Source organism: Scyliorhinus canicula, chromosome 12 (assembly GCF_902713615.1).
Source record: "Scyliorhinus canicula chromosome 12, sScyCan1.1, whole genome shotgun sequence".
Lineage (NCBI taxonomy): Eukaryota > Metazoa > Chordata > Chondrichthyes > Carcharhiniformes > Scyliorhinidae > Scyliorhinus > Scyliorhinus canicula.
Genome location: NC_052157.1, coordinates 860,261 through 888,209, shown reverse-complemented (window position 1 = coordinate 888,209; position 27,949 = coordinate 860,261). Strand labels below are relative to the sequence as shown.

At 44.2% G+C, this 27,949-nt stretch overlaps 1 protein-coding gene across 7 annotated transcripts in view; it reads right to left on the bottom strand.

Moving 5' to 3' along the window:
• Window positions 1-27,949, bottom strand: part of trpm7 (transient receptor potential cation channel, subfamily M, member 7) — a 215,726-nt gene that overhangs the window by 136,691 nt on the left and 51,086 nt on the right. For 6 of the 7 annotated variants that reach the window (XR_005462557.1, XM_038813819.1, XM_038813820.1 and 3 more), the window contains 7 exons: window positions 24,849-24,928; window positions 22,312-22,350; window positions 16,388-16,586; window positions 13,029-13,242; window positions 7,785-7,909; window positions 7,096-7,267; window positions 5,807-5,981 (listed from right to left, as the gene is read on the bottom strand). Coding sequence is in view for 6 of the 7 variants with exons in the window: in XM_038813819.1 (XP_038669747.1) it covers window positions 5,807-5,981; window positions 7,096-7,267; window positions 7,785-7,909; window positions 13,029-13,242; window positions 16,388-16,586; window positions 22,312-22,350; window positions 24,849-24,928 (1,004 nt within the window). In the remaining variant the exon portion in view is untranslated. Of the gene's footprint in view, window positions 1-5,806; window positions 5,982-7,095; window positions 7,268-7,784; window positions 7,910-13,028; window positions 13,243-14,599; window positions 14,648-16,387; window positions 16,587-22,311; window positions 22,351-24,848; window positions 24,929-27,949 lie in introns of those variants that run through there. The other variant, XM_038813824.1, reaches the window with a different exon arrangement.

The window sequence follows — 27,949 nt, the reverse complement described above, 5'->3', positions numbered from 1 at the left end:
AGTTTAAATTTATATTCAAAAAAGGATTAAATAAAAATTTAGCAGGAGGAAATATTGAAGGTTCTGGTGAGCCAGAACTTTGGGATCAGAATAAGTGGCTCACCCACAGAAAAAGTGCATACTCGCAACAAATGATCTGTTTTTGCGCTCAATATTCCATGAAGCAATTGAAGATTGCAGCAACTTCAAACCTTCAGTTTTACAATGAGGCTTATAAAGGATTCTGACAAAAAGGTAAATGATCTGAAACGTCAACTGCTTTTCCCTCCGCAGATACATCGATTTGATTAATTATTGTCACATGTATTAGTATACAGTGAAAAGTATTGTTTCTTGCATGCTACACAAACAATGCATACCGTACGTAAGGAAGGAAGGAGAGACTGCAGAATATAATGTTATAGTAATAACTAGGATGTAGAGAAAAGATCAACTTAATAAGAGGCAAGTCCGTTCAAAAGTCTGAATGCAGCAGGGTAGAAGCTGTTCCTGAGTGGGTTGGTACATAACCTCAAACTTTTGTATCTTTTTCCTGATGGAGGAAGGTGGAAGAGAGTATGTCCGGGGTGCGTGCGGTCCTTAATTATGCTGGCTGCCTTTCCGAGGCAGCAGGAATTATAGATAGTCAATAGAACATAGAACAGTACAGCACAGAACAGGCCCTTCGGCCCTCGTTGTTGTGCCGAGCATTGTACAAAACTAAGATCAAGCTATCCCACTCCCTGTCATTCTGGTGTGCTCCATGTGCCTATCCAATAACCGCTTGAATCACTGCAGGCAGTCCATTCCACACCCTAACCACTCTGAGTAAAGAACATACCTCGGACATCCCTCCTTTATCTCCCACCCTCAATCTTATAGTTATGCCCCCTTGTAACAGCTACATCCACCCGAGGAAATAGTCTCTGAACGTCCACTCTATCTATCCCCCTCATTATCTTATAAACCTCTATTAAGTCGCCTCTCATCCTCCTCCGCTCCAAAGAGAAAAGCCCTAGCTCCCTCAACCTTCCCTCATAAGACCTATCCTGCAAACCAGGCAGCATCTGGTAAATCTCCTTTGCACCCTTTCCAATGCTTCCATATCCTTCCTATAATGAGGTGACCAGAACTGCACACAATACTCCAAATGTGGTCTCACCAGGGTCCTGTATAGTTGCAGCATAACCCCGCGGCTCTTAAACTCAAGCCCCATGTTAATAAACGCTAACACACTATAAGTGTTCTTCACGGCTCTATCCACTTGAGTGGCAACCTTCAGAGATCTGTGGACATGAACCCCAAGATCTCTCTGCTTCTCCACATTCCTCAGAACCCTGCCGTTGACCCTGTAATCCGCATTCAATTTTTTTCTACCAAAATGAATCACCTCGCACTTATCAGGGTTAAACTCCATCTGCCATTTTTTCGGCCCAGCTCTGCATCCTATCAATGTCTCTTTGCAGCGTACAACAGCCCTCCATCTCATCCATTACTCCACCAATCTTGGTGTCATCAGCAAATTTACTGACCCACCCTTCAGCCCCCTCCTCCAAGTCATTGATAAAAATCACAAATAGCAAAGGACCCAGCACTGATCCATGGTACACCGCTGGTAACTGGTCTCCAATCTGAAACTTTTCCATCCACCACTACCCTCTGTCTTCTATGTGATAGCCAGTTACTTATCCAATTAGGGGCAATTATCCAATAGGGGCTGTTTAGCACAGGGCTAAATCGCTGGCTTTGAAAGCAGACCAAGGCAGGCCAGCAGCACGGTTCGATTCCCGTAACAGCCTCCCCGAACAGGCGCTGGAATGTGACGACTAGGGGCTTTTCACAGTAACTTCATTTGAAGCCTACTCGTGACAATAAGTGATTTTCATTTCAATTGGCCAAATTTCCCTCTATCCCACACCTCCTTACTTTCTTCATGAACCAACCATGGGGAACCTTATCAAACGCCTTACTAAAATCCATGTATACGACATCAACTGCTCTACCTTCATCTACACACTTAGTTACCTCCTCAAAGAATTCAATCAAATTTGTGAGGCAAGACTTACCCTTCACTAATCCGTGTTGACTATCCCGGATTAAGCTGCATCTTTCCAAATGGTCGTAAATCCTAACCTTCAGGACCTTTTCCATTAACTTACCGACCACCGAAGCAAGACTAATGGCCTATAATTACCAGGGTCATTCCTATTCCCTTTCTTGAAATGATGGGAGGCTGGTTTGTGTGATGGACTGGGCTACATTCACAACCGTTTGTAGTTTCCTGCGGTCTTGAGCAGAGCAGGAACCATACCAAGCTGTGCTTTCTATGGTACATCTATAAAAGTTGATGAGAGTCATTGCTGACATGCCAAATTTCCTTAGTCTTCTGAGAAAGCAGAGTCGTTGGTGGGCTTTCGTAACTACAGTGCTGAATATTTCCAGCATTTGCTATTTCAGATACACACTTTAAATAAGCAGAGCTGTTCAATGTTATTTAACAGGCAAATTATACCAAATTCCAATTTTTCTTCTTGTTCCGTACTATGAGGGGAGGTGGGACCAGTACAAACCGGACGGTCTGCACCTGGGCAGGACTGGAACCGATGTCCTCGGGGGGGGTGTTTGCTAGAGCTGTTGGGGAGGGTTTAAACTAATGTGGCAGGGGGATGGGAACCGATGCAGGAAGTTGGAAGGTAGTAAAACAGGGGCAGAAGCAAAAGGAAGTAAGGGGGAAAGTGCAAGGCAGAGAAGACATAGTCAAAAATCAAAAAGGGCGACAGTACAAGGTACAGTGACTGAGGGGAGCACAGTGAATAGGCCCAGTAATACTAAAAGGACTAAAACTGGAGATGTTAAGATTCAAAACAGAGGTAAAAAAAACCAACATAAGTGTACTTTACCTGAATGCACGTAGTATTCGGAATAAAGTAAATGAGTTGATGGCGCAAATCATCGTGAATGACTATGATTTAGTGGCTATTACTGAAACATGGTTAAAGGATGGTCACGACTGGGAGTTAAATATCCGAGGGTATCAAACTATTCGGAAGGACAGAGTGGATGGTAAGGGAGGTGGTGTAGCTCTGTTATTTAAGGATGACATCCGGGCAATATTAAGGGATGACATCGGTGCTATGGAGGATAAGGTTGAATCCGTTTGGGTGGAAATCAGGAATAGTAAGGCGAAAAAGTCATTGATAGGAGTAGTCTATCGGCCACCAAATAGTAACGAGATGGTGGGCAGGCAATAAACAAAGAAATAACTGATGCATGTAGAAATGGTACAGCAGTTATCATGGGGGATTTTAATCTACATGACGACTGGTTTAACCAGGTCGGTCAAGGCAGCCTTGAGGAGGAGTTTATAGAATGTATCCGCGATAATTTCCTAGAACAGTATGTAATGGAACCTACGAGGGAACAAGCGGTCCTAGATCTTGTCCTGTGTAATGAGACAGGATTGATTCATGATCTCATAGTTAGGAATCCTCTCGGAAGGAGCGATCATAACATGGTGGAATTTAAAATACAGATGGAGGGTGAGAAGGTAAAATCAAATACTAGTGTTTTGTGTTTAAACAAAGGAGATTACAATGGGATGAGAGAAAAACTAGCTAAGGTAGACTGGGAGCAAAGACTTTATGGTGGAACAGTTGAGGAACAGTGGAGAACCTTCCAAGCGATTTTTCGCAATGCTCAGCAAAGATTTATACCAACAAAAAGGAAGGACGGTAGAAAGAGGGAAAATCGACCATGTATATCTAAGGAAATAAGGGAGAGTATCAAATTGAAGGAAAAAGCATACAAAGTGGCAAAGATTGCTGGGAGACTAGAGGACTGGGAAACCTTTAGGGGCAACAGAAAGCTACTAAAAAACCTATAAAGAAGAGTAAGATAGAGTATGAGAGTAAACTTGCTCAGAATATAAAAACAGACAGTAAAAGTTTCTACAAATATATAAAACAAAAAAGAGTGGCTAAGGTAAATATTGGTCCTTTAGAGAATGAGAAGGGAGTTTTAATAATGGGAGATGAGGAAATGGCTGAGGAACTGAACAGGTTTTTTGGGTCGGTCTTCACAGTGGAAGACACAAATAACATGCCAGTGACTGATAGAAATTAGGCTATGACAGGTGAGGACCTTAAGAGGATTGTTATCACTAAGGAGGTAGTGATGGAAAAGCTAATGGGGCTAAAGGTAGACAAGTCTCTTGGCCCTGATGGAATGCATCCCAGAGTGCTGAAAGAGATGGCTAGGGAAATTGCAGATGCACTAGTGATGATTTACCAAAATTCACTAGACTCTGGGGTGGTCCCGGTGGATTGGAAATTAGCAAACGTGACACCACTGTTTAAAAAAGGAGGTAGGCAGAGAGCGGGAATTATAGGCCAGTGAGCTTAACTTCAGTAGTAGGGAAGATGCTGGAATCTATCATCAAGGAAGAAATAGCGAGGCATCTGGATAGAAATTGTCCCATTGGGCAGACGCAGCATGGGTTCATAAAGGGCAGGTCATGCATAACTAATTTAGTGGAATTTTTTGAGGACATTACCAGTGCAGTAGATAACAGGGAGCCAATGGATGTGGTATATCTGGATTTCCAGAAAGCCTTTGACAAGGTGCCACACAAATGGTCACTGCATAAGATAAAGATGCATGGCATTAAGGGTAAAGTAGTAGCATGGATAGAGGATTGGTTAATTAATAGAAAGCAAAGAGTGGGGATTAATGGGTGTTTCTCTGGTTGGCAATCAGTAGCTAGTGGTGTCCCTCAGGGATCCGTGTTGGGCCCACAATTGTTCACAATTTATATAGATGATTTGGAGTTGGGAACCAAGGGCAATGTGTCCAAGTTTGCAGATGACACTAAGATGAGTGGTAAAGCAAAAAGTGCAGAGGATACTGGAAGTCTGCAGAGGGATTTGGATAGGTTAAGTGAATGGCCTAGGGTCTGGCAGATGGAATACAATGTTGACAAATGTGAGGTTATCCATTTTGGTAGGAATAACAGCAAACGGGATTATTATTTAAATGATAAAATATTAAAGCATGCTGCTGTGGAGAGAGACCTGGGTGTGCTAGTGCATGAGTCACAGAAAGTTGGTTTACAGGTGCAACAGGTGACTAAGAAGGCAAATGGAATTTTGTCCTTCATTGCTAGAGGGATGGAGTTTAAGACTAGGGAGGGAGTTTAAGACTAGGGAGGTTATGCTGCAATTGTATACGGTGTTAGTGAGGCCACACCTGGAGTATTGTGTTCAGTTTTGGTCTCCTTACTTGAGAAACGACGTACTGGCACTGGAGGGTGTGCAGAGGGGATTCACTAGGTTAATCCCAGAGCTGAAGAGGTTGGATTACGAGGAGAGGTTGAGTAGACTGGGACTGTGCTCGTTGGAATTTAGAAGGCTGAGGGGGGATCTTATAGAAACATATAAAATTATGAAGGGAATGGATAGGATAGATGCGGGCAGGTTGTTTCCACTGGCAGGTGAATGCAGAACTAGGGGGCATAGCCTCAAAATAAGGGGAAGTAGATTTAGAACTGAGTTTAGGAGGAACTTCTTCACCCAAAGGATTGTGAATCTATGGAATTCCTTGCCCAGTGAAGCAGTAGAGGCTCCTTCATTAAATGTTTTAAAGATAAAGACAGATAGTTTTTTGAAGAATAAAGGGATTAAGGGTTATGGTGTTCGGGCCGGAAAGTGGAGCTGAGTCCACAAAAGATCAGCCATGATCTCATTGAATGGCGGAGCAGGCTCGAAGGGCCAGATGGCCGACTCCTGCTCCTAGTTCTTATGTTCTCTGCTAATGAACAGATGTTTCTTACCCTCCCTCTTCCGTCTGCTTGTGCACATAGGCCAGAAGGTCTGCAGCTCGGCCAGTTCCTTCACACACCACCACAGGCACTGGGGGGCTCTCCAGCAAGTATTCCAGCACAGTGGGGATTAAGTTAGGGCCACCTTCAAATATTAAAGCAACTACAGGCACACCTTGGCCAATTCCTGCAAAAGCAAAGCAAAAAATAGCAAAGCAATATTTGTTATTATTTCTGCTTCGAAGAGAAAATAAACATAATTTCAAGACAAAACACTAATTTATATGAATGTAAAAGTTTAATGTTGTGATGAAGTCAGTCACAGGTGCAAACAATAACTTGAGAATTGGCATCCAGCAGTTACTTTACAAATTCACTAGCTGTTAGATCTTGATGGGCAATAGAAGTACAATAGCAGCTGAATTATTTCATTTTGATATTGAATAGGTTGTTTGGGCTGGAGTAGAATGCAAAAGCAAACAGTTGTTTCCATCAACTGGATTGAATTTACATAAACAGAAGCAGGCAGGCTTCAGAGCTCTAACGTCACACCGACTCGGAGCATGAACTGTTTCGCTCTCCACAGACGCTGCCAGACCTGCCGAGTTCATCCAGCATTTTCTTTTTTTTAATTTCAGATTTCCAGCACCCACGTTATTTTGCTTTTAAGCTACTTTGATTGGTCAGCAATACAAATCTGAGATTCAGCTTAAAGCTTATTTAAATAGCATAATTTTGTTAACTGTGTGCCAACAAGAGGCCATTGAACCAGTTTGTTCCAACATGTGTGCGCGTGGGTTTCTTCCGGGTGCTCCGGTTTCCTCCCACAGTCCAAAGATGTGCAGGTTAGGTGGATTGGGCATGATAAATTGCCCGTAGTGTCCAAAATTGCCCTTAGTGTTGGGTGGGGTTACTGGGTTATGGGGATAGGGTGGAGGTGTTGACCTTGGGTAGGGTGTTCTTTCCAAGTGCCGGTGCAGACTCGATGGGCCGAATGGCCTCCTTCTGCACTGTAAATTCTATGATAATCTATGATTAATCTAGGACAAAGGTTCGGCACAACATCGTGGGCCGCAGGGCCTGTTCTATGCTGTATTTTTCTATGTTCTATGTTCGGCACCGACTTGATAATTGCATACTCTTTCTGATTTTCAAACTTGAGCAAAAATGCCAAGAACATCAAATTTAACAATTTCTTCCGAAACTCAAATCACAACTGAACAATCTTCAGCCTGTTAATGTATAGCGAGTGTCCTTCAACAACTGCAATTCTTTGGGCTTGAAAGGTCTGCAGAACTCACTTGCATGAATCCTCTGAAGGTTGATATGTTTTTCCAGCTCTCTCCGAAGTTTCACTTCAGCACCATACTTTCCAACTGTTCCATCATCAACCAGAATGAAATGGGAATGCAAACCGTTTAGAACATTCAGCTTACTCAGAGGGTTCAACAAAGTTTGGTATGGGGCAATAACCTGCAGATCATAAAATAATAATAAAATCAAATACTTTTTTAAAAAGAGACTTAAAGTTCAGCAATGCAGAGTGTCGTGTTATTCACCCTGGGATGACATGGACTGCAACATGATGCAGATAAACGATAAAGCATACACCAAACATAGGCGTTGGTTCAATAAGATTTATTGAACTTCAGTAACGAAGCACACAGCTGCCTGTGGGTTGACTCTACTACTCTAAGTAAACTAACTCTAACTATCTAGACCAGGCTAGCTCTGATCCACATGTAGAAGGTGTTGAATGATTTGTACACCCTGTCACTACAGTTGTCACCAGTGGAAAGAGGCAGAGTGCTGATGCCTCTAGTGTTTTATAGTTGGAAATACCCCTCTGGTGTTCTGTCTGGTGATTGGTTGTGTTCTGTTCTGTACGTTGATTGGCTCACCTGGGTGTCTGTCACTGCCTGCTTTTACCTCATGATGTGCACGGGTGCATTTTTGACACAGAGCTCAGACTGAAACATAATATTCTTACATCTCTTCCAATAAGATCGTTCCTATTTTCAATCACACCCCAAGGGGCGATTCCAATTGTGCAAATCTTCCGAGATGAACGTGAAATGTGTTCTTTCAGGGCATCACCAACATGTTTCACAACACCTAGAAAGAAATAACGTTCAAACAATAGCAGAATGAGGGTTTCAATTCGCCTTGCACCATAAACAGAATGGCCATTAAGTAGCCATTTTACTCATCCTCAAAAATACTTTACCATAAGCAACATTTAAAAACATAACAAATAAATCCTTGCAACTCAGTTAATTTCAGACTTCTCAGCTTTACTTCCCATAATATTTATCAATACTGATTTACCAAAAAAACCAAGAGCATTACAGGCAAATAAACAACGGTTCAATCTATATCACCAGATAAATGTGTTAAAACTTCCCATGGCATCACTTTAAGATGGTGTGCTTAACTGCATTAATATAGGCTATTTCAGGCATCATTGTATAATTGAAAGAAATCTGCCCCAATGTTCCATCTTGTTGTGGATGGGAATGAGGTGTGCATCCAGAAATGAGGAAGCTAGTTCCTGTCCTTACAATACCATAGGTGGATAGAAAGGACAAACTGGGTGTTGACTTTCAGTGCAACAGAAAAAGCAAGTCAGCCCCAGACTGGTCCAGCTCACCTAGTTTACAATCACAAAATAACCTGGCCAGCTCTCAAATGGGAGTGGTCTCCTTCTCTCACTGAAGATCATGGATTCTGCGTATAGAGTCCTGGTTCTCAGCACCTCCCTTGTAATGCAACACAAATACGTTAATGCCACTGACCACCCTCAGCAACCAAATCTACTTCTAGCCACATTTATAAGTCCCATGTAGGACATCCAGATTTGATCGCTCTCATAAGGGAGAAGAAAAAGTTAAATGAAATTAATCATGAAATTTAATACTGTAAAAGACCTCACCAGCAGCCTCAACAAATGTTTCATTTACATGCACAACCTCCAAGAATTTAGGAAGTTATGGTTTGTTTTAACGTTTTTCAATTAGTGGCTTCAAACGCAGTTTTAGATTATCAAAATATGTGATGCTCAAATTATTTAATAGAAGCATTATAGATTTTAAGTAAAGAAAAATCTTTATTGTGTCACAAGTGGCTTACATTACACTGCAATTAAGTTACTGTGAAAAGCCCCCAGTCACCACAATCCGGCGCCGGTGCAACTGGGGCTGGTTTAGCAGAGTGGGCTAAATAGCTGGCTTGTAATGCAGAACAATGCCAGCAGCACGGGTGCAATTCCCATACCGGATTCCCTTACATTAATGATTTGGAGTTGGGGACCAAGGGCAATGTGTCCAAGTTTGCAGATGACACTAAGATGAGTGGTAAAGCGAAAAGTGCAGAGGATACTGGAAGTCTGCAGAGGGATTTGGATAGGTTAAGTGAATGGGCTCGGGTCTGGCAGATGGAATACAATGTTGACAAATGTGAGGTTATCCATTTTGGTAGGAATAACAGCAAACGGGATTATTATTTAAACGATAAAATATTAAAGCATGCCGCTGTTCAGAGAGACTTGGGTGTGCTAGTGCATGAGTCACAGAAGGTTGGTTTACAAGTGCAACAGGTGATTAAGAAGGCAAATGGAATTTTGTCCTTCATTGCTAGAGGGATGGAGTTTAAGACTAGGGAGGTTATGTTGCAATTGTATAAGGTGTTAGTGCGGCCACACCTGGAGTATTGTGTTCAGTTTTGGTCTCCTTACTTGAGAAAGGACGTACTGGCGCTGGAGGGTGTGCAGAGGAGATTCACTAGGTTAATCCCAGAGCTGAAGGGGTTGGATTATGAGGAGAGGTTGAGTAGACTGGGACTGTACTCGTTGGAATTTAGAAGGATGAGGGGGGATCTTATAGAAACATTTAAAATTATGAAGGGAATAGATAGGATAGATGCGGGCAGGTTGTTTCCACTGGCGGGTGACAGCAGAACTAGGGGGCATAGCCTCAAAATAAGGGGAAGTAGATTTAGAACTGAGTTTAGGAGGAACTTCTTCACCCAAAGGGTTGTGAATCTATGGAATTCCTTGCCCAGTGAAGCAGTTGAGGCTCCTTCATTACATGTTTTTAAGGTAAAGATAGATAGTTTTTTGAAGAATAAAGGGATTAAGGGTTATGGTGTTCGGGCCGGAAAGTGGAGCTGAGTCCACAAAAGATCAGCCATGATCTCATTGAATGGCGGAGCAGGCTCGAGGGGCCAGATGGCCTACTCCTGCTCCTCGTTCTTATGTTCTTAATAGGTGCCGGAATGTGGTGACTAGGGGCTTTTCACAGTAACTTCATTGAAGCCTACTTGTGACAATAAGCGATTATTATATTATTATTATACACTGAGGGCGAATTCAGAATGTCCAATTCACCCGACAGCACATTTTTTGGGACTTGTGGGAGGAAACCGGAGCACCCGGAGAAAATCCACGCAGACACGGGGAGAACGTGCAGACTCCGCACAGATAGTGACCCAAGCCGGGAATCGAACCTGGGACCCCGGAGCTGTGAAGCAACAGTGCTAACGACTGTGCTACCGTGCTGAATCTACACTAGTCTGATTCAGTCATCCTTTACTGATATGCGTGGATCAAAGGGATGTGGGTGTCCTAACATACCAGTCACTCAAAGCAAGCATGCACATTCAGCAAGCAGTTCACAGAATTGTGTCTGCACCAGCTCTCCAAACGAGCAACATAGCCCGGCACATGATTACTTGAACACAAACAATCTGATGCCCTCATGAATGCCTCAATTGAACCAGCCTCCGCCACAGTCCCAGACCAGAACCACTCGCTGTGTCAAAAAGTTCTCTCCTACCACATTTGCTTCTTTTGCAAATCACTTTAAATCTGTGCCCTCTCAAACTCTCTTCTTTTTTGAGCAGGAACAGTTTCTCCTGATCGATTCTGTCCAGCCCCCTCATGAGTTTGAACATCTATATCAAATCTCCTCTTATTATGCACTACCAGGATAGATTGGAGGCTTTGGAGAGAGTACAGAATACAATGTCTTCCAAGTGGGTATGAGATGAAGGGGAATAGAAATTCAAGTCGACATCATTATCACCATGTTGGGTTATTGGAGTGTCAGCTTTGGCTTAGCAGTATTCACACCCAAGACACGCGGTCATGGGATCAAATACCAAACCATATTTCCTACATTTCAACAGTAACTACACTTCAAAATTACTTCACTGACTGTAAAGCACATTAGATTTCCCGGACATTGTAAAATAAAATGCTGTATAAACATAAGCTCTCTCTCTCTCTCACATACTTCAGAAGGACACGGAGGCTTTGGAGAGAGTACAGAAAAGGTTTACCAGGATGTTGCCTGGTATGGAGGGTATTAGCCATGAAAGATTGAATAAACTGGATTGCTCTCCCTCTGGAATTGAGGCCGAGGGGCAACCTGATAGAACAGGGGTGGGCAAACTTTTCCGTGCAAGGGCCACATTCAGAAATTCACAATTTTAAAGGGCCGCATAGTATATTAAGTAAAATAATTACTTCACCCGGTTATGAATCTGGGCGCCTCATGTAGAACATAGAACAGTACAGCACAGAACGGGCCCTTCGGCCCTCGATGCTGTGCCGAGCAATGATCACCCTACTGAAGTCAACGTATCCACCCTATACCAGTAAGTAACCCAACAACAACCCCCCCCCATGAGCTTTAAAAAAAAATTTTTAAATTTTTTAATGACTTGGTGGGCCGCATAAAAACCTTTGGCGGGCCGCATGCGGCCCGTGGGCCGTAGTTTGCCCACCCCTGTGATAGGAGTTTATAAAATTATGAGGAATATAGATATGGTGAACAGTTGGAGGCTTTTTCCCAGGGCGGAAATGACAATTACAAGGGGGCACAAGTTCAAGGTGAGGGGGGAATGGTTCAGTGGAGATGTGCGGGGAGGGTTTTTAGACATAGGGTGGTGTTTGGCTTGTAGGGCCAAAAGGCCTGTTCCTGTGCTGTCCTGTTCTTACCTTCTTCTCTCCCAGAAGAACAGTCCCAACCTCTCCAATCTATCCTAGTCACTGAAGTTTCTCATCCCTGGAACCATTCCTGTAAACCTCTTCTAAACTCTCTCCGGTACATTCACGTCCTTCCTATTGTGTGACACCCAGCACTGTAAATCACTCACGGTTAGGGTCGAAGAGCATGAAAACAGATCCAGACGGCAGAATCTCCCGATTCGTGGGGCTGCCATAAGGTGTGGAGGGTACAGGTGCCGCGAAATATTAACAAAGGTGTTGGCCGGGCTGATGACGCAAGGAGTGCTGGAAAAGTCCCTATAAATGGGTAGGGCACACAGGTCCTTAAGACAAAGCCCGAGAGTGGGGGAGCCGCCGTGGGCCATGATTCTGTGTATGCACAAATTTCTGGAAAAAGAAAAAAATCTTGTAATGGGCAAAAGAGAAGCGTGATTGCAAATGGGAAGGGAACCGGATTCGCATTTACCAAGACATAGGGACAGAGCAAGCAAAGAGGGGTGCGGGCGGTCCTATTCCGGAAGAGTTTGTACCCAGGGTTTTATACCCTGAGAAAATGTGTGTCACTCTCGAAGGCCGAGAATACTATCTTGAAACGCCAGAAGAGGCGAACAGGGGTTGGCCATGTTGCTGAATCATGTGCACATTTCTAGGGGTGAGAGAAGCTGGCACGGTTCTGGGAAGCGGTGCTTGGGACATTATCTAAAATTATAGGGGCAGAGGACAGGCCAGAGCAAATGGTGGCGATTTTTGGGGTTTCCGAGTTGCCAGAGCTGATGGAAGGGGAAAAGACTGATGTTATTTTTTTTGCTTCTCTAATTGTCCGTCGGAGGATTTTGTTACATTGGAAGGCAGACACGCCACCAGGAGTGGCAACCTGGTCGGAGGATCTGCATAACTTTCTACTTTTGGAAAAGATCAAATTTGAGTTAAGGAGGTCGGAGGAAGGATTCGAGACACGATGGGGATTGTTCATGACAATGTTTAAAGATCTGTCGATCAAAGGGGAAAGGAGAGGGTGGTGGGAAGGGGAAAACAAGATAAAATTGTACAAACTGTATGTTGCTGACTGATTTATTAATGTTCTTGTTTATACATATTTGGAATAAAATACATTTTAAAAAAATAAATTGAAAATAGTTGGGTTCGCGTTCGGCACCTTAACATTGGTCAATGCCTTAGCTAGGATTTGATCTTTGGCCAAAATCCTCGCATTTTTCTTTGAAATACCTGCATTCACTCCTCCAGTTAAAATCCAGGCTCCTGTGGTTGCTGCTGCTTTGATTAAGCCTTTTCCAACAACCTGCTTAATGCGAGGATGAAGTTCAAAGTTCTGCATTCCACCATGTACAGAGATGACGAGTTTGGGTAGTTCCATTTGCCATTCTTTCAGCATTAGTCTTAAAACAGCTTCAGGTTTCGTGTCATAGGAAAGTCGTGCATACTACACCAGTTCAATGAAAAAGGATAGATACTTGTCAGTTTCACATGGTTCCCAAATGGAGAAAATAATTTCCACCGATTATCACAATTTAAACAAAACAAACATTAACTCCAAAAATCTTTGGCTACAAAAGGATCCACAAACTGGTTTCCCTACCCCCTCACCTGGCCAGCCTTAACCTGTGTGTCAGTCACTGCCTTTCAGAGTAACTCATTGCGTGTGAAACCCTTTGAGAACGTAGATGAGATGCCACGACAGGCTTTTCTTTTACCTTCCAGACTGCCAAAGGGGAAGACCATCTTCTGAGGTGGAGTTTTTTTCCAACTAGGGGTCAACTGGGGGTAACTAAAATTAGTTAAAAATAAGGGGCTGCCTATTTAAAACTGAAATGTGGAGAATCTCTTTCTCTCAGAGGCTCGTGTCTTTGGGACTCTTCCTCCAAAAGGCAATGGAAACAGAATCTTTCAATATTTTTAAGGCAGATATAGATAGATGTTTGATTATCAGGGGGTCGGCGGGAATGTGGAGTTGAGGTTACAATCGGATGAATCATGATCTTATTAAATGGCGGAGAAGGCTTGAGGGGTAGAGTGGCGGCCGCCTGCTCCTGCCCCACATGAGGGGCAGAGTGGCGGCCGCCTGCTCCTGCCCCACATGAGGGGCAGAGTGGCGGCCGCCTGCTCCTGCCCCACATGAGGGGCAGAGTGGCGGCCGCCTGCTCCTGCCCCACATGAGGGGCAGAGTGGCCGCCGCCTGCTCCTGCCCCACATGAGGGGCAGAGTGGCGGCCGCCTGCTCCTGCCCCACATGAGGGGCAGAGTGGCGGCCGCCTGCTCCTGCCCCACATGAGGGGCAGAGTGGCGGCCGCCTGCTCCTGCCCCACATGAGGGGCAGAGTGGCGGCCGCCTGCTCCTGCCCCACGAGCCGCCGCCTGCTCCTGCCCCACATGAGGGGCAGAGTGGCGGCCGCCTGCTCCTGCCCCACATGAGGGGCAGAGTGGCGGCCGCCTGCTCCTGCCCCACATGAGGGGCAGAGTGGCGGCCGCCTGCTCCTGCCCCACATGAGGGGCAGAGTGGCGGCTGCCTGCTCCTGCCCCACATGAGGGGCAGAGTGGCGGCCGCCTGCTCCTGCCCCACGAGCTGCCGCCTGCTCCTGCCCCACATGAGGGGCAGAGTGGCGGCCGCCTGCTCCTGCCCCACGAGCCGCCGCCTGCTCCTGCCCCACGTGAGGGGCAGAGTGGTCGCCGCCTGCTCCTGCCCCACATGAGGGGCAGAGTGGCCGTCTCCTTCTCCACAAGTTCGTAACAAGGATTCTGGGAAACAAAATCAAGTGAGCTGCCTTAGGTTTCAATCAGGCACCTTTAAACAGCTGGTAACAGGTCTCCAACGCATCCAGTCTCACACCCTCCAGGCATGTGGCGTGTAGAGGGTGCAAATACAAAAGTTAAACAAAATAAAAGTTTCCACTGCTTTTGATCAGAATCTTAGACTAACTTCAACATCAGATACTGTGGTTATGATAGTAAAGACATTAGTTTTGCCCGTTCAGACTTTGTTTCTTTTGAAAAACAGAAATGAACCTGCAGGTATTTGAGAAAATAACCCAGATTCACCCATGTTGGTTTTTCTTCAAACAGTGGGCAATTTATAAAATGAGTTTACCCAAATATAAAATCAAGCACGTTTGAAACTAGACAGCCCCTAAAGTAACATTTTGACATATAGAACATACAGTGCAGAAGGAGACGATTCAGCCCATCGGGTCCGCACCGACCCACTTTAAGCCCTAACTTCCTCCTTATCCCCGTAACCCAATAACTCCTCCTAATTTTTGACAATTTAGCACGTCCAATCCACCCAACCTGCACATCTTTGGACTGTGGGAGGAAACCCACGCAGACACAGGGAGAACATGCAGACACCGCACAGACAGTGACCCAGTGTAGAATCGAATCTGGGACCCTGCTAACCACTGTGCTACCGTGCTGCCCCTTGACTACAAGAAACATAAGAACATAAGAACTAGGAGTAGGAGTAGGCCATCTGGCCCCTCGAGCTTGCTCCGCCATTCAATTAGATCATGGCTGATCTTTTGTGGACTCAGCTCCATTTTCTGGCCCAAACACCATAACCCTTAATCCCTTTATTCTTCAAAAAACTATATATCTTTACCTTAAAACCATGTAATGAAGGAGCCTCAACTGCTTCACTGGGCAAGGAATTCCATAGATTCACAACCCTTTGGGTGAAGAAGTTCCTCCTAAACTCAGTCCTAAATCTACTTCCCCTTATTTTGAGGCTATGTCCCCTAGTTCTGCTGTCACCCGCCAGTGGAAACAACCTGCCCGCATCTATCCTATCTATTCCCTTCATAATTTTATATGTTTCTATAAGATTCCCCCCTCATCCTTCTAAATTCCAACGAGTACAGTCCCAGTCTACTCAACCTCTCCTCATAATCCAACCCCTTCAGCTCTGGGATTAACCTAGTGAATCTCCTCTGCACTCCCTCCAGCGCCAGTACGTCAGCAAATTAGGTAGGTCAGAAATACACCCTCAATTAACTCCTGGATATAGACGTATTTGACCAATTTAACACATCAACAAGAAACACAACTCTACAGAAAGCACAAGTCAGGAGTGTAATGGAACACTCTCCACTTGCCTGGATGAGTGCAGCTCCAACAACACTCAAGAAGCTCAACACCACCCAGGACAAAGCAGCCCACTTGATTGCTCCCCCTTCCACAAACATTTCACCACCGACGCACAGTAGCAGCCGTGTGTACCATCTACAAGATGCCCTGCAGGAACTCACCAAGGCTCCTCAGACAGCACCTTCCAAACTCACAATCACTGCCATCTAGAAGGGCAAGAGCAGCAGATACCTGGGAACCCCACCACCTGGAGGTTCCCCTCCAAGACACTCACCTCTCTAAATTGGAAATATATTGGCCGTTCCTTCACTGTCATTGGGGCAAAATCCTGGAAATCCCTCCCTAACAACACTGAGTGTCCCTACGCCTTGGACTGCAGCGGTTCAAGAAGGCAGCTCACCCCCCTTCTGAAGGGCAACTAGGGATGGGCAATAAAACCTGGCCTAGCCAGCGACACCCACATTCAGTAAATCAATAAAAAAAAACAAACCTTAGCTCTGTAAGAATGCGAGCCACCCTGAAAATTAATAACTCCATAAGCATCTGTTGGACTCTCGCTCGTGTGTTTCTCCACCGACCATTCCTCTTTTTCCAGGTTTTCAGACTCACCCAATTTCACATCGGAGTACTTCATTGCTAGGCTCGCAGTGAAGCCAAGATGCTGCCGAACCAATCGTCCGCAGCAACACCTGTTAGAATACAACAGATTCACAATTATGGTTTCTAAGTGCAGCTGGAATAGAATTTGTATTTCTTTCAAAGGGCAATATGTGGAAAACAAAGTTCGTTGGCAGGCAGTGACTAGTGGGATACTGCAGGGATCTGTGCTGGGACCCCAACTGTTCACATTAAATATTCATGATTTGTACGAGGGAACAAAATGTATTATCTCCAAATTTGCAGATGATTCAAAGTTGAGTGGGAGGGTGAGCTGCGAGGAGGATGCAGAGATGCATCTTCCTCAATTGGGTCAGCATGGTAGCACAAGCCCTGGTCCCAGGTTCGATTCCCGGCTGCGTCACTGTCTGTGCGGAGTCTGCACATTCTCCTCGTGTCTGCGTGGGTTTCCTCCAGGTGCTCCGGTTTCCTCCCACAGTCCAAAGATGTGCAGGTTAGGTGGATTAGCCATGATAAATTGCCCTTAGTGACCAAAAAGGTTAGGAAGGGTTATTGGGTTACGGGGATAGGGTTGAAGTGAGGACTTAACTGAGTCGGTGCAGACTTGATGGGCCGAATGGCCTCCCTCTGCACTGTATGTTCTATGTTCTATGCTTCAGTGTGATTTGGACAGGCTGAGTGAGTGGGCACATGCATGGCAGATGCAGTATAATGTGGATAAATGTAAGGTTATCCACTTCGGTGGCAAAAATAGGAAGGCCAATTATTATTTGAATGGGTGTAAATTGAGAGAGGTGGATACTCAGTGAGACCTTGGTGTCCTCGTGCATCAGCGTGCAAAATCAGCAGGCAGCAAAGACGGCAGATGGTATGTTGGCCTTCATAGCAAGAGGATTTGTGTATAGGAATAGGAATGGTTTACGATATTGTATAAGCATTGGTGAGGCCACACCTGGACTATTGCGTGCAGTTTTGGTGTCCTTTTCTGAGGAAGGATGTTCTTGCTATGGAGGGAGTACAGCAAAGTTAACAGGCTGATTCTCAGGATGGCGAGACTGTCATATGAGAAGAGACTAAGTCGGGTAGGATTAGGATTCTTGGAGCTTGAAGAATGAGGGGGGATTCTCATGGAAACTTTTAAATTAGTACACAGGGCTAAATCGCTGGCTTTTAAAGCAGACCAAGGCAGGCCAGCAGCACGGTTCAATTCCCGTACCAGCCTCCCCGAACAGGCACCGGAATGTGGCGACTAGGGGCTTTTCACAGTAACTTTATTGAAGCCTACTCGTGACAATAAGCGATTTTCATTTCATTTCATTTCAAATTCTAACAGGATTAGACAGGGTAGATTCAGAAAGAATGTTCCCGATTGTGGGGAGTCCAGAACAAGGGGGTCACAGTTTAAAGATATGGGGTAAATCTTTTAGGACTGAGGTGAGGAGACACCTCTTCACCCAGAGAGTGGTCAATCTGTGGAATTCGCTTCCACAAAGTAGTTGAGGCTAAAACGTTGTGTAACTTCAAGGAGTTAGATATAGCTCTTGGGGCTAAAGGGATCAAGAGATATCGGGAGACAGCGAGATCAGGGTATTGAACAAGATGATTAGCCAAGACCATAATGAATGGCGGAGCCGGCTCGAAGGGCCGAAATTTCAATTTTCTGTGCATATTTCTATGTATTCAAAACAATTTATCATTAAAAAAATTATCTCTGGTAGCTTCATCAGGTCTGACAACATCTGTGGAGGGATGGCTCTTTGTCAAAGCGCTCCCTCCTCACATGCTGTCAGAGCTACTGAGATTGTTCAATATTTTGTGGTTTCCTTTCAGATTGCAGCATTCGTAGTAATTTGCTTTTATCTAGTAGCTTCAATATGGGCAACAAAAAGAACATCAAAGCTTAAATTAACATACATTCTCCAGTCCTTACTCATGTCCCAGTTATACACTCTTTATTAGTGTCACAAGGCACTTCATTGCTAGAGGGATGGAGTTTAAGACTAGGGAGGTTATGTTGCAATTGTATAAGGTGTTAGTGAGGCCACACCTGGAGTATTGTGTTCAGTTTTGGTCTCCTTACTTGAGAAAGGACGTACTGGCGCTGGGGGGTGTGCAGAGGAGATTCACTAGGTTAATCCCAGAGCTGAAGGGGTTGGATTACGAGGAGAGATTGAGTAGACTGGGACTGTACTCGTTGGAATTTAGAAGGATGAGGGGGGATCTTATAGAAACATATAAAATTATGAAGGGAATGGATAGGATAGATGCTGGCAGGTTGTTTCCACTGGCAGGTGAAAGCAGAACTAGGGGGCATAGCCTCAAAGTAAGGGGAAGTAGATTTAGAACTGAGTTTAGGAGGAACTTCTATGGAATTCCTTGCCCAGTGAAGCAGTAGAGGCTCCTTCATTAAATGTTTTTAAGATAAAGACAGATAGTTTTTTGAAGAATAAAGGGATTAAGGGTTATGGTGTTCGGGCCGGAAAGTGGAGCCGAGTCCACAAAAGATCAGCCACGATCTCATTGAATTGCGGAGCAGGCTCGAAGGGCCAGATGGCCGACTCCTGCTCCTAGTTCTTATGTTCTTATATTAAATGTTTAGATACATGCAGGTTCGAGATTTTACCAGAAAGGAGATAGAGGTTCCCGGTGGAGCCGGCCTCCACATTGCTGGAGGAGGTGCTGACGACAGGGGGACTGGAGAAGGGGGTAGTGCCAGTGGTTTACGGAGCTATTTTGGAAGAGGAGATGGCACCACTGGAAGGGATCAAAGCAAAGTGGGAGGAAGAGTTGGGAGAGGGTATGGAGGACGGGTTCTGGTGTGAGGTGCTCCGGAGAGTGAACGCCTCCACCTCGTGCACGAGGTTGGGGCTGATACAGCTGAAGGAGGCGTACAGAGCACACCTCAAGGGCAAGGATGAGCCGATTCTTTGAAGGAGTATGGAGGGGTTCTACAATTCATGGGCATTATTCATTATGCACTGAAGAACTGGATAACATCAAACATTAATTGGGGCGGGTGGGTGGGAGGTTGGGGGGAGGGGGGCTGTGTGTGTTAGTAGAGACTATGGGTGATCTCCAATTCCTTCTCATCATTTATTTGTGTGAACATGTGGGCTGACGTTTGAGGTTTGGTGGGAGGATGGGATCGTTATTATTGATATGGGGATTGACATTTGTTGCTGATTATTGTTTATTGTTGGTGGGTGTAAATTTGGGAGAAAATGTGAAGGAGAATAAAAAATATATTTTTTTAAAACATGCGCGATGCTGTTTGGGTGGTTGGTGGGAGGGTGGGATTGTTGTTGTTGATATGGGGATTGACATTGTATTCGTTACTGATTATTGTTGGTGTAAATTTGGGAGAAAGTGAAAAGGGTAAAGAATAAAAATATATATTTTTTAAAAATGAGTAAAGGATTGGTTAGCTACCAGAAACCAGACAGGAGGGTGGCACAGTAGCACGGTGGTTAGCACTGTTGCTTCACGGTGCCAGGGTCCTGGGGTCGATTCCCATTTGGGTCACTGTCAGTGCAGAGTCTGCACCTTCTCCCCGTGTCTGCGTGGGTTTCCTCCGGGTGCTCCGGTTACCTCCCACAAGTCCCGAAAGACATGTAGGTTAGATGAATTGGGACATTGAATTTTCCCTCTGTGTACCCGAACAGGAGCCGGAATGTAGCGACTAGGGGCTTTGCACACTAACTTCATTGCAGTGTTAATGTAAGCCTACCTGTGATACTAATAAAGATTATTAGAAATCCAACACTGCTTTAACTAGATTGTTCGATGAGTCATATGGACTTGAAACATTCACTGGTTTGTATCTCCACAGATGCTGCCAGACCTGCCGAGTTTATACAACATTTTCTTCTTTTATTTCCATCATCCGTAGTGTTTTCCTCTTATTTAGATAGATTTTTGTTGGACAAGGAAATCAAGGGTAATAAGGGGCAGACAGGAAAGTGAGGCTGAGACCACAGGCATGATCTGACTGAATGGTGGAGCGACTCGAATGGCCAAATTGGCCTACTCTTGCTCCGAAGTTCTCTACTCCCAAGTAAGTTCCATTTATGTCACCTTTAAAATAGTAAAACATCCCAAGACACTTCCCAGGAGCATGATAAACCATGACACTGGTCCACTTCAGACAAATGACCAAAGCTTTGGTCAACAAGGTAGAATTTAAGAAGTGTCTTAAAGGAGGAGAGGTAAAGAGGGGACAACATTTAGGAGAGGAATTCCAGAATCTTTACAAAAACACAAACTACACAAAGATATTTGGCACCTTGTTGTTTAATCAGGCTGGGATTATATACTCCGCAGAATATTCCAGCATGAAGCAGCAGTCATTCACTTTGCTTAAAGGCATATTCTGACAAATCAGCCGCTTTTCGATACTCAGAAATTTACTGCCGATAAGGCGTATGACACGACACCAACACAGTCACTGGCATTTTTTTTTAAATGGAGAATCAGGTGCTCAAAAAAATTGAGCTGTACAGTTATGTATTTTGTCCTTCCGATTGCACATTTCAGGTTAAACAGAGGGCAGTGCAATTTGATGGTGGGATCAGCTCCACCATCACTGCATTCAAGCACATCAGTCAAAGCATATTATCCTCTACAGCAATACAAACACCAACATGCTAATGAGATATGCATTCTTCTGCTTTCGAACGTTATTCTTGTGCAAGACAGGCCAATATTCCAGGAGATACACTCAGTCATAAATTACTCAAAAACGTACTCCCCCATCCAGCAGCCTGGTCTTTGCAGCACTATTCAGCTTTCACCATTACCACTCCCATAACCCGTGAATTTTATTTAAAATTAGGGTTCCATTTCCTAAAATGTTGCAGAATTAATTGGGAAAGTTAACAAGGATATTAGGAAATACATTTTCACCCAGGGCGGTAGTGGACGCCTGGAATTCACTACCCGGGATGATGGTTGAGGCAGAAATCCACAAGTACCAGAATCGACACGGAAGTTCTATAATCTGCAAGGCTCCGGACCAGGTGCTGGAAGATAGGATTCGAATGGATGGCTCCCTTTTCTCTCAGCTGCCTTTTACACTATGATATCTATAATTTGCTTGTGGTCACTTCATTTACTTTGTGGTCCAGAATAGGGAACAGACATTAGTTTGTTACAGATACAGAACAGTTAGTAAAACCCGACCAGAGTTTTATGTAGAAAGTTCAGGACCCGAAAGCATGCTCGCATGATATTTCAGTCAGCAGGCACACACAAGAGTTGGAAGCACGCCCAACGATAATCAAGAAGTCAATTTAAATTAATTAAACACCAACTGACTGGGATTTTAAGATGTCCGAATGTCTTTACAGTTTGCGGATGGGCGGTCTGGCAAGGGGTCACCTTTACCTTTAAGTTGCACTGTAACCTCGATCCAGGCCTGAATGAAAGCTCAGTGCTCTAATATAATTGGCAAACATATGACATCTATGGATGATTGTGCGAGGCAGACCATTGTACATTTCACAGGTTGTATAAAAATAGTGGAAGAACTTTTTTTATCCAACTGGATTAAAGAAAAATTATACAATTGGTCAGAACGTCTAAAAAAAATTGAAACAGAAACAAATGAAGTTGGACTGGAAAATCAGGAACTTTCACAGTTGAAATACATGTATACTGCATGTATGTAGAGGCAAAACAGCTGTAATTGCATCCAGATCTGGAATGTTCCTCTTGATATTCTGCTCTAGCTGTGCTCTAGATTAATTGAGAATCACAATCATCTTAAACAGCTCTTAAAACAATTCATTGAAAACTTACCTGACCAACTGCTGGCATATCTGACATCCTGGAAGGCATCTAGAACCAAAGGTAATAAAACAAACTTGTGAATACAATCTTCCATGATGAGATTTCTAGTCAGTACATCAGTGGCATTTCAAGAACAAGTTAGGATCATACTGCCAGAAGTCTGTCCTCTGTGGGCAATATCTTCGTGGTTTGGAGAATTTCCACACAAGGCAGATTCCAGTTGCATAAATGACAAGAAGTTATTTTTAAAACCAAGAAAATGTGACCACTATTAAAAACTGGAATGTAAAAGGACAAATTGAAGAGAGGCCATTTGGTCCATCAAACCTACTTAAATCATGAAAGATAAAGAGATTTAGGGAGGGAACTCGAGGTTAGGACCAAAGGGAGAGTCATCGATGGTGGGGTGAAAGGACTGTGGAATGCACAAGAGGCCAGAGCTGGTGATTTGTGGAGCTGAAGGAGATGAGAGATTTGGTGCGGCGTCAACGGCTTGAGACCATGGAAGGATTTCATAGAACATACAGTGCAGAAAGACGCCATTTGGCCCATCAAGTCTGCACTGACCCACTTAAGCCCTCACTTCCACCCTATCCCCAGAACCTCAATAACCCCTCCAAGGGCAATTTATCATGGCCAATCCACCTAACCTGCGCACCTTTGAACTGTGGGAGGAAACCGGAGCACCCAGAGGAAACCCACGCAGACATGGGGAGTACGTGCAGACTCCGCACAGACAGTGACCCAGCGGGGAATCGAATCTGGGACCCTGCCACTGTGAAGCCACAGTGCTACCATGCTGCCCCTAATTTCAACACAAAAAGAAAAATTTTAAAAACAGTACGATGGTGGACAGGGAGAAAACGTAGGTCAGAGTTCAGTAGGAGCTACTGAGAGCTACAATATGGGTAGCAGAATTTAGGTTGAGCTAATTTCTGGAATGCAAGATAGAGACTGGCTAGGAGAGCATTAGAATAATCAAGCTTTTAGTTTGCAAAAGCATTGATGAAATCATCATAATCAGATAAATTGAGCCAGGAGCAGCAACAGGCGATATTAGCGGTGGAAGTAGATAATCTTGAGAGAATATGCTCAAAAATTAGTTCAGGCTCAGATCAGTTGGCAAAGTTGTAATCAGTTCTGGCTCAGCATACAATCATGGCAAAGGAGGGAGGGGAAATCAGTAGCAAGAGAAGCAAATGTGAAATGGTAAAGACAATGGCTTTGGCCTTCCCAATGTTTAACCGGAGGAAATTTAGGATGTGGTGTTGGATAAGTAGTCTGACAACATATGCAGAGACATCAAAAGGACGGATGAGGTAGAGCTGGGTGTTGAGAGTGTAGATGTAAAACTTGGACATTGTGCAAGCTGATATTTTCCGAGAAACAGCATGCACTGTAGATGGGAAATGAAATGTCGCCACAGTCTCGGAGGACTATTGGCTGCTCTCCCCTTTGAGCGAGTGCTGACTGGCGGTGATTTAAAATGACTAAAATCAGCATCAAGACAATACAGCCAAATGGCCTCAAAAAGAAAGGAATGTAAATAGTTAACTCGGAAATATTATTGAAAAGTGATATCTGTTAAATAACTATAGTCAAGTTTGCAAAGTAGACATGTCCACTAGAATAATAAACGCAAGCCGAGTATGGCTTCATCAAAATGGATGAATTTTAATTCCGAGTATTAAAAGTTTCCGGGGTAAAAAAAACAATTAAGTCTTTGAAATTGCTAAAAATAGAACAAAACGGACATTTGGTGAGGAGCACACTAGATAGATGTTGGAGAGAGGACCAAACATTTTTCTGATAGCAGAGCATCTAAGTTCTAGAATATTAGTAACTATTCAATTTCTGTAGTATATGCATTATCCAAGAGGATTCCAGGGAGGAGTTGTTTTCGCAGGGCAAAGATAACAAAATTCCTTAGGCTGCTGAACGAAATCAGGAAGGAAATTTCTGGCACACTGGTTGCCATAGGAAAGAATCACAGAAGTTTCACAAAACTGGGCAAACTTTAAGGGGCAGCAGGGTAGCATGGTGGTTAGCATAAATGCTTCACAGCTCCAGGGTCCCAGGTTCGATTCCCGGCTGGGTCACTGTCTGTGTGGAGTCTGCACGTCCTCCCCCTGTGTGCGTGGGTTTCCTCCGGGTGCTCCGGTTTCCTCCCACAGTCCAAAGATGTGCGGGTTAGGTGGATTGGCCATGCTAAATTTCCCGTAGTGTCCTAAAAAAAGTAAGGTTAATGGGGGGGGTTGTTGGGTTACGGGTATAGGGTGGATACGTGGGTTTGAGTAGGGTGATCATGGCTCGGCACAACATTGAGGGCCGAAGGGCCTGTTCTGTGCTGTACTGTTCTATGTCTATGTCTATGACCGCAGACAAATAGTGCAGACCGACATTTTAACCTGACCCTGGCCATTCCAATATCATTTGCATTTCATTAACAGGTTAAAATGTGTTCCAGTTGTCATCATTAACCCACAAAACCCTCAAAACAAAAATAACTTCAAAACAGAATCACAATTAAATATAAATGTCTTTACCTGTGTGGGTCTTTTGAGCTTGGAATTATATATACACATTCCCTCTTGGTGAAAGTATTCTCTATCCAGGATTTCTGGGACTGTAAAATAAGACGGGTAAATGCTTCCATTAGTTTCACCGCTGAGTTAATAGTAAAAGGTCAGCAATGCATTACAAATCCATGTGCACGGAGCCTAATCTACCATTTACACAAATTTTAAAAATGAAAAACTTGGAAAGAAAAATTCTTTTGAAAAATCAACTAGATTCAAATTCTCTTGCATACATATTTCTTTCCACTGTTTATTTAATTTCACTTTTGACTTCTGTCTCTCTTCTCACAAAACAGGGAAAACTGACCAAGGAGGTAGTTATGCATCTACAACCCCTCCAAAGTATAACTTCTGTCATCTTCACCGGCAAATGGTAATGACTGTCTACATAAGTATTTTCCAGTCACAAGTTTGAAAATATACTGAATTTTGGGCGGCAGGTAGATTAACTGCGCAGGAAAATAAATCTCAGCAAAATGATAAAATAACTAATCGCAATTTCAGAGTCAAGTTTATCTTTAAGATTCCAGAAATTACTGCATTAGCGGCACTCCATAGCATTGCCAATTGCTTAAAAATGCTTTTGAATTCTTGAAGTTTCAGTACTTCGCTACAGAATTAACTCAGGGTTGTGTGTGTGTGCTTGTGTGTGCGCGCGCGTGCGTGTGTGTGTGTGTATGTATATATATATATATATATATATATATATTATACATATATTTATTTAAATATATATATATATATATATATATTCTCCGCACAGACTGACCCAAGCCTGGAATCGACCCCAGGACCCTGGCACTGCTAACCACTGTGCTTCTGTGCCACCCTCTCTGGTTTCTGTTAGCTAACCAATCCTTTACTCATGTTTTAAAAAAATATATATTTTTATTCTCTACCTTTTTCACATTTTCTCCCAAATTTACACCCAACAATAAACAATAATCAGAAATGAATAAAATGTCAATCCCTATATCAACAGCAACAATCCCATCCTGCCACCAAACCCCCAAACAGCATCCCACATGTTAACATAAACAAATAACAAAAAGGAATCAGGAATCACCCATAGTCACCATGAACATATACAGTCTACCTCCCCCCTAATGTTCGATGTTATCCAATTCTTAAAAGTGCATAATGAATAATGCCCATGAATTGTATACACTTCCATCCTCCCCGGCTCAAACCCACCCTCCATCCTGCCCCTCAGTTCAAACTTAACCTTCTCAAGAGTTAAGAATTCCAGCAGGACTCTCGCCACGCCAGGGCACAGGGTGGAGAGGTTAATCTCCATCCCAACAGGATCCACATAGTGAGAGGCAGGCAAGGAGGAGTGTAGGGATGGCAGGAGAATGGCTGACCATTCGTCGAAAGGAAGGAGACGGCAGGTCCAAGAAACACAGGACTCCTTGGAGCAGTCTAACAGGTATGACATTTTAGATGCCTATGAAGTGAACAACATGACAATCAGGCAGAGATGATTCAAGGTAAACCAGGGTACCATGATGCCTGGGGCTACTCTGGGAAAAGAGGGAAAGGTGGTAGTGGTGGGTGACTCAACAGTTCAAGGGATAGGCAGTGTAGTTTGCAGCCGAGATCGTGAGTCTCATATGGTCTGTTGCCTCCGAATGTAAGGGTTCAGAACATAACGGATCGGTTGGACAAACTTCTGGAAAGTGAGGGTGAACAGCCAGAGGTTGTTGTTCATGTGGGAACCAACATAGAGAGAGAAATTTCTTAATATAAAAAGTTGTGACTTTCAAGTTATTCCTGTTAAAATTAACATTAGCAGAAGAACCTAAGTTACCAACTTCTCACTGTTATCTGTCAACTGTCGGTGATTTGTGGCCATCAGCTTAGACAAATCAAATGCCCAGGGATGAATTTAAGCCTTACGTAGTTACAATCAAACAGGCTACATTTGAGAATTTCATCACACTTCACAAAACTACAATCAACTATTAGCCAGCAGATCGTGTTTTCAGGATCCTTAAGGAGGGGGGAGCAGTCCCAAGTCGTGGTCCACACAGGTACCAACGACATAGGTAGGAAAAGGAATGGGGATGCAAGGCAGGAATTCAGGATGCTAGGGTGGAAACTTAGATCAAGGACAAACAGTTATTATCTCTGGGTTGTTACCCGTGCCACGTGCTAGCGAGTCGAGGAATAGGGAGAGAGAGCAGTTGAACACGTGGCTGCAGGGATGGTGCAGGAGGGAGGGTTTCAGATTCATGGACAATTGGTGGTCATTCTGGGGTAGGTGGGACCTCTACAAACGGGATGGTCTACACCTGGACCAGAGGGGTACTAATATCTTTGGGTGGGGGGGGGGCTGAGTTTAGAAACAGGAAAGGAGAGGTCACCCTGTTAGGGCTTTTCTATAGGCCTCCGAAAAAAGTTCCAGAGGTGTAGAAGAAAGGATTGCAAAGATGATTCTGGATAGGAGCGAAAGTAACAGGGTAGTTGTTATGGGGGACTTTAACTTTCCAAATATTGACTGGAAACACTATAGTTCGAGTGCTTTAGATGGGTCTGTTTTTGTCCAATGTGTGCAGGAGGGTTTCCTGACGCAGTATGTAGATAGGCCAACAAGAGGCGAGGCCGTATTGGATTTGGTACTGGGTAATGAACCAGGACAGGTGTTAGATTTGTAGGTAGGTGAGCACTTTGGTGATAGTGACCACAATTCAATTACGTTTACTTTAGTGATGGAGAGGAATAGGTATATACCGCAGGGCAAGAGTTATAGCTGGGGGAAAAGGCAATTATGATGCGATGAGGCAAGACTTAGGATGCATCGCCTGGAGAGGAAAACTGCAGGGGATGGACACAATGGAAATGTGGAGCATGTTCAAGGAAGTGCTACTGCGTGTCCTTGATAAGTATCTACCTGTTAGGCAGGGAGGAAGTGGTCGAGCGAGGGAACCATGGGTTACTAAAGCAGTTGAAACACTTGTCAAGAGGAAGAAGGAGGCTTATGTGAAGATGAGACGTGATGGTTCAGTTGGGTCGCTTGAGAGTTACACGTTAGCTAGGAAGGCTCTAAAGAGAGAGCTAAGAAGAGC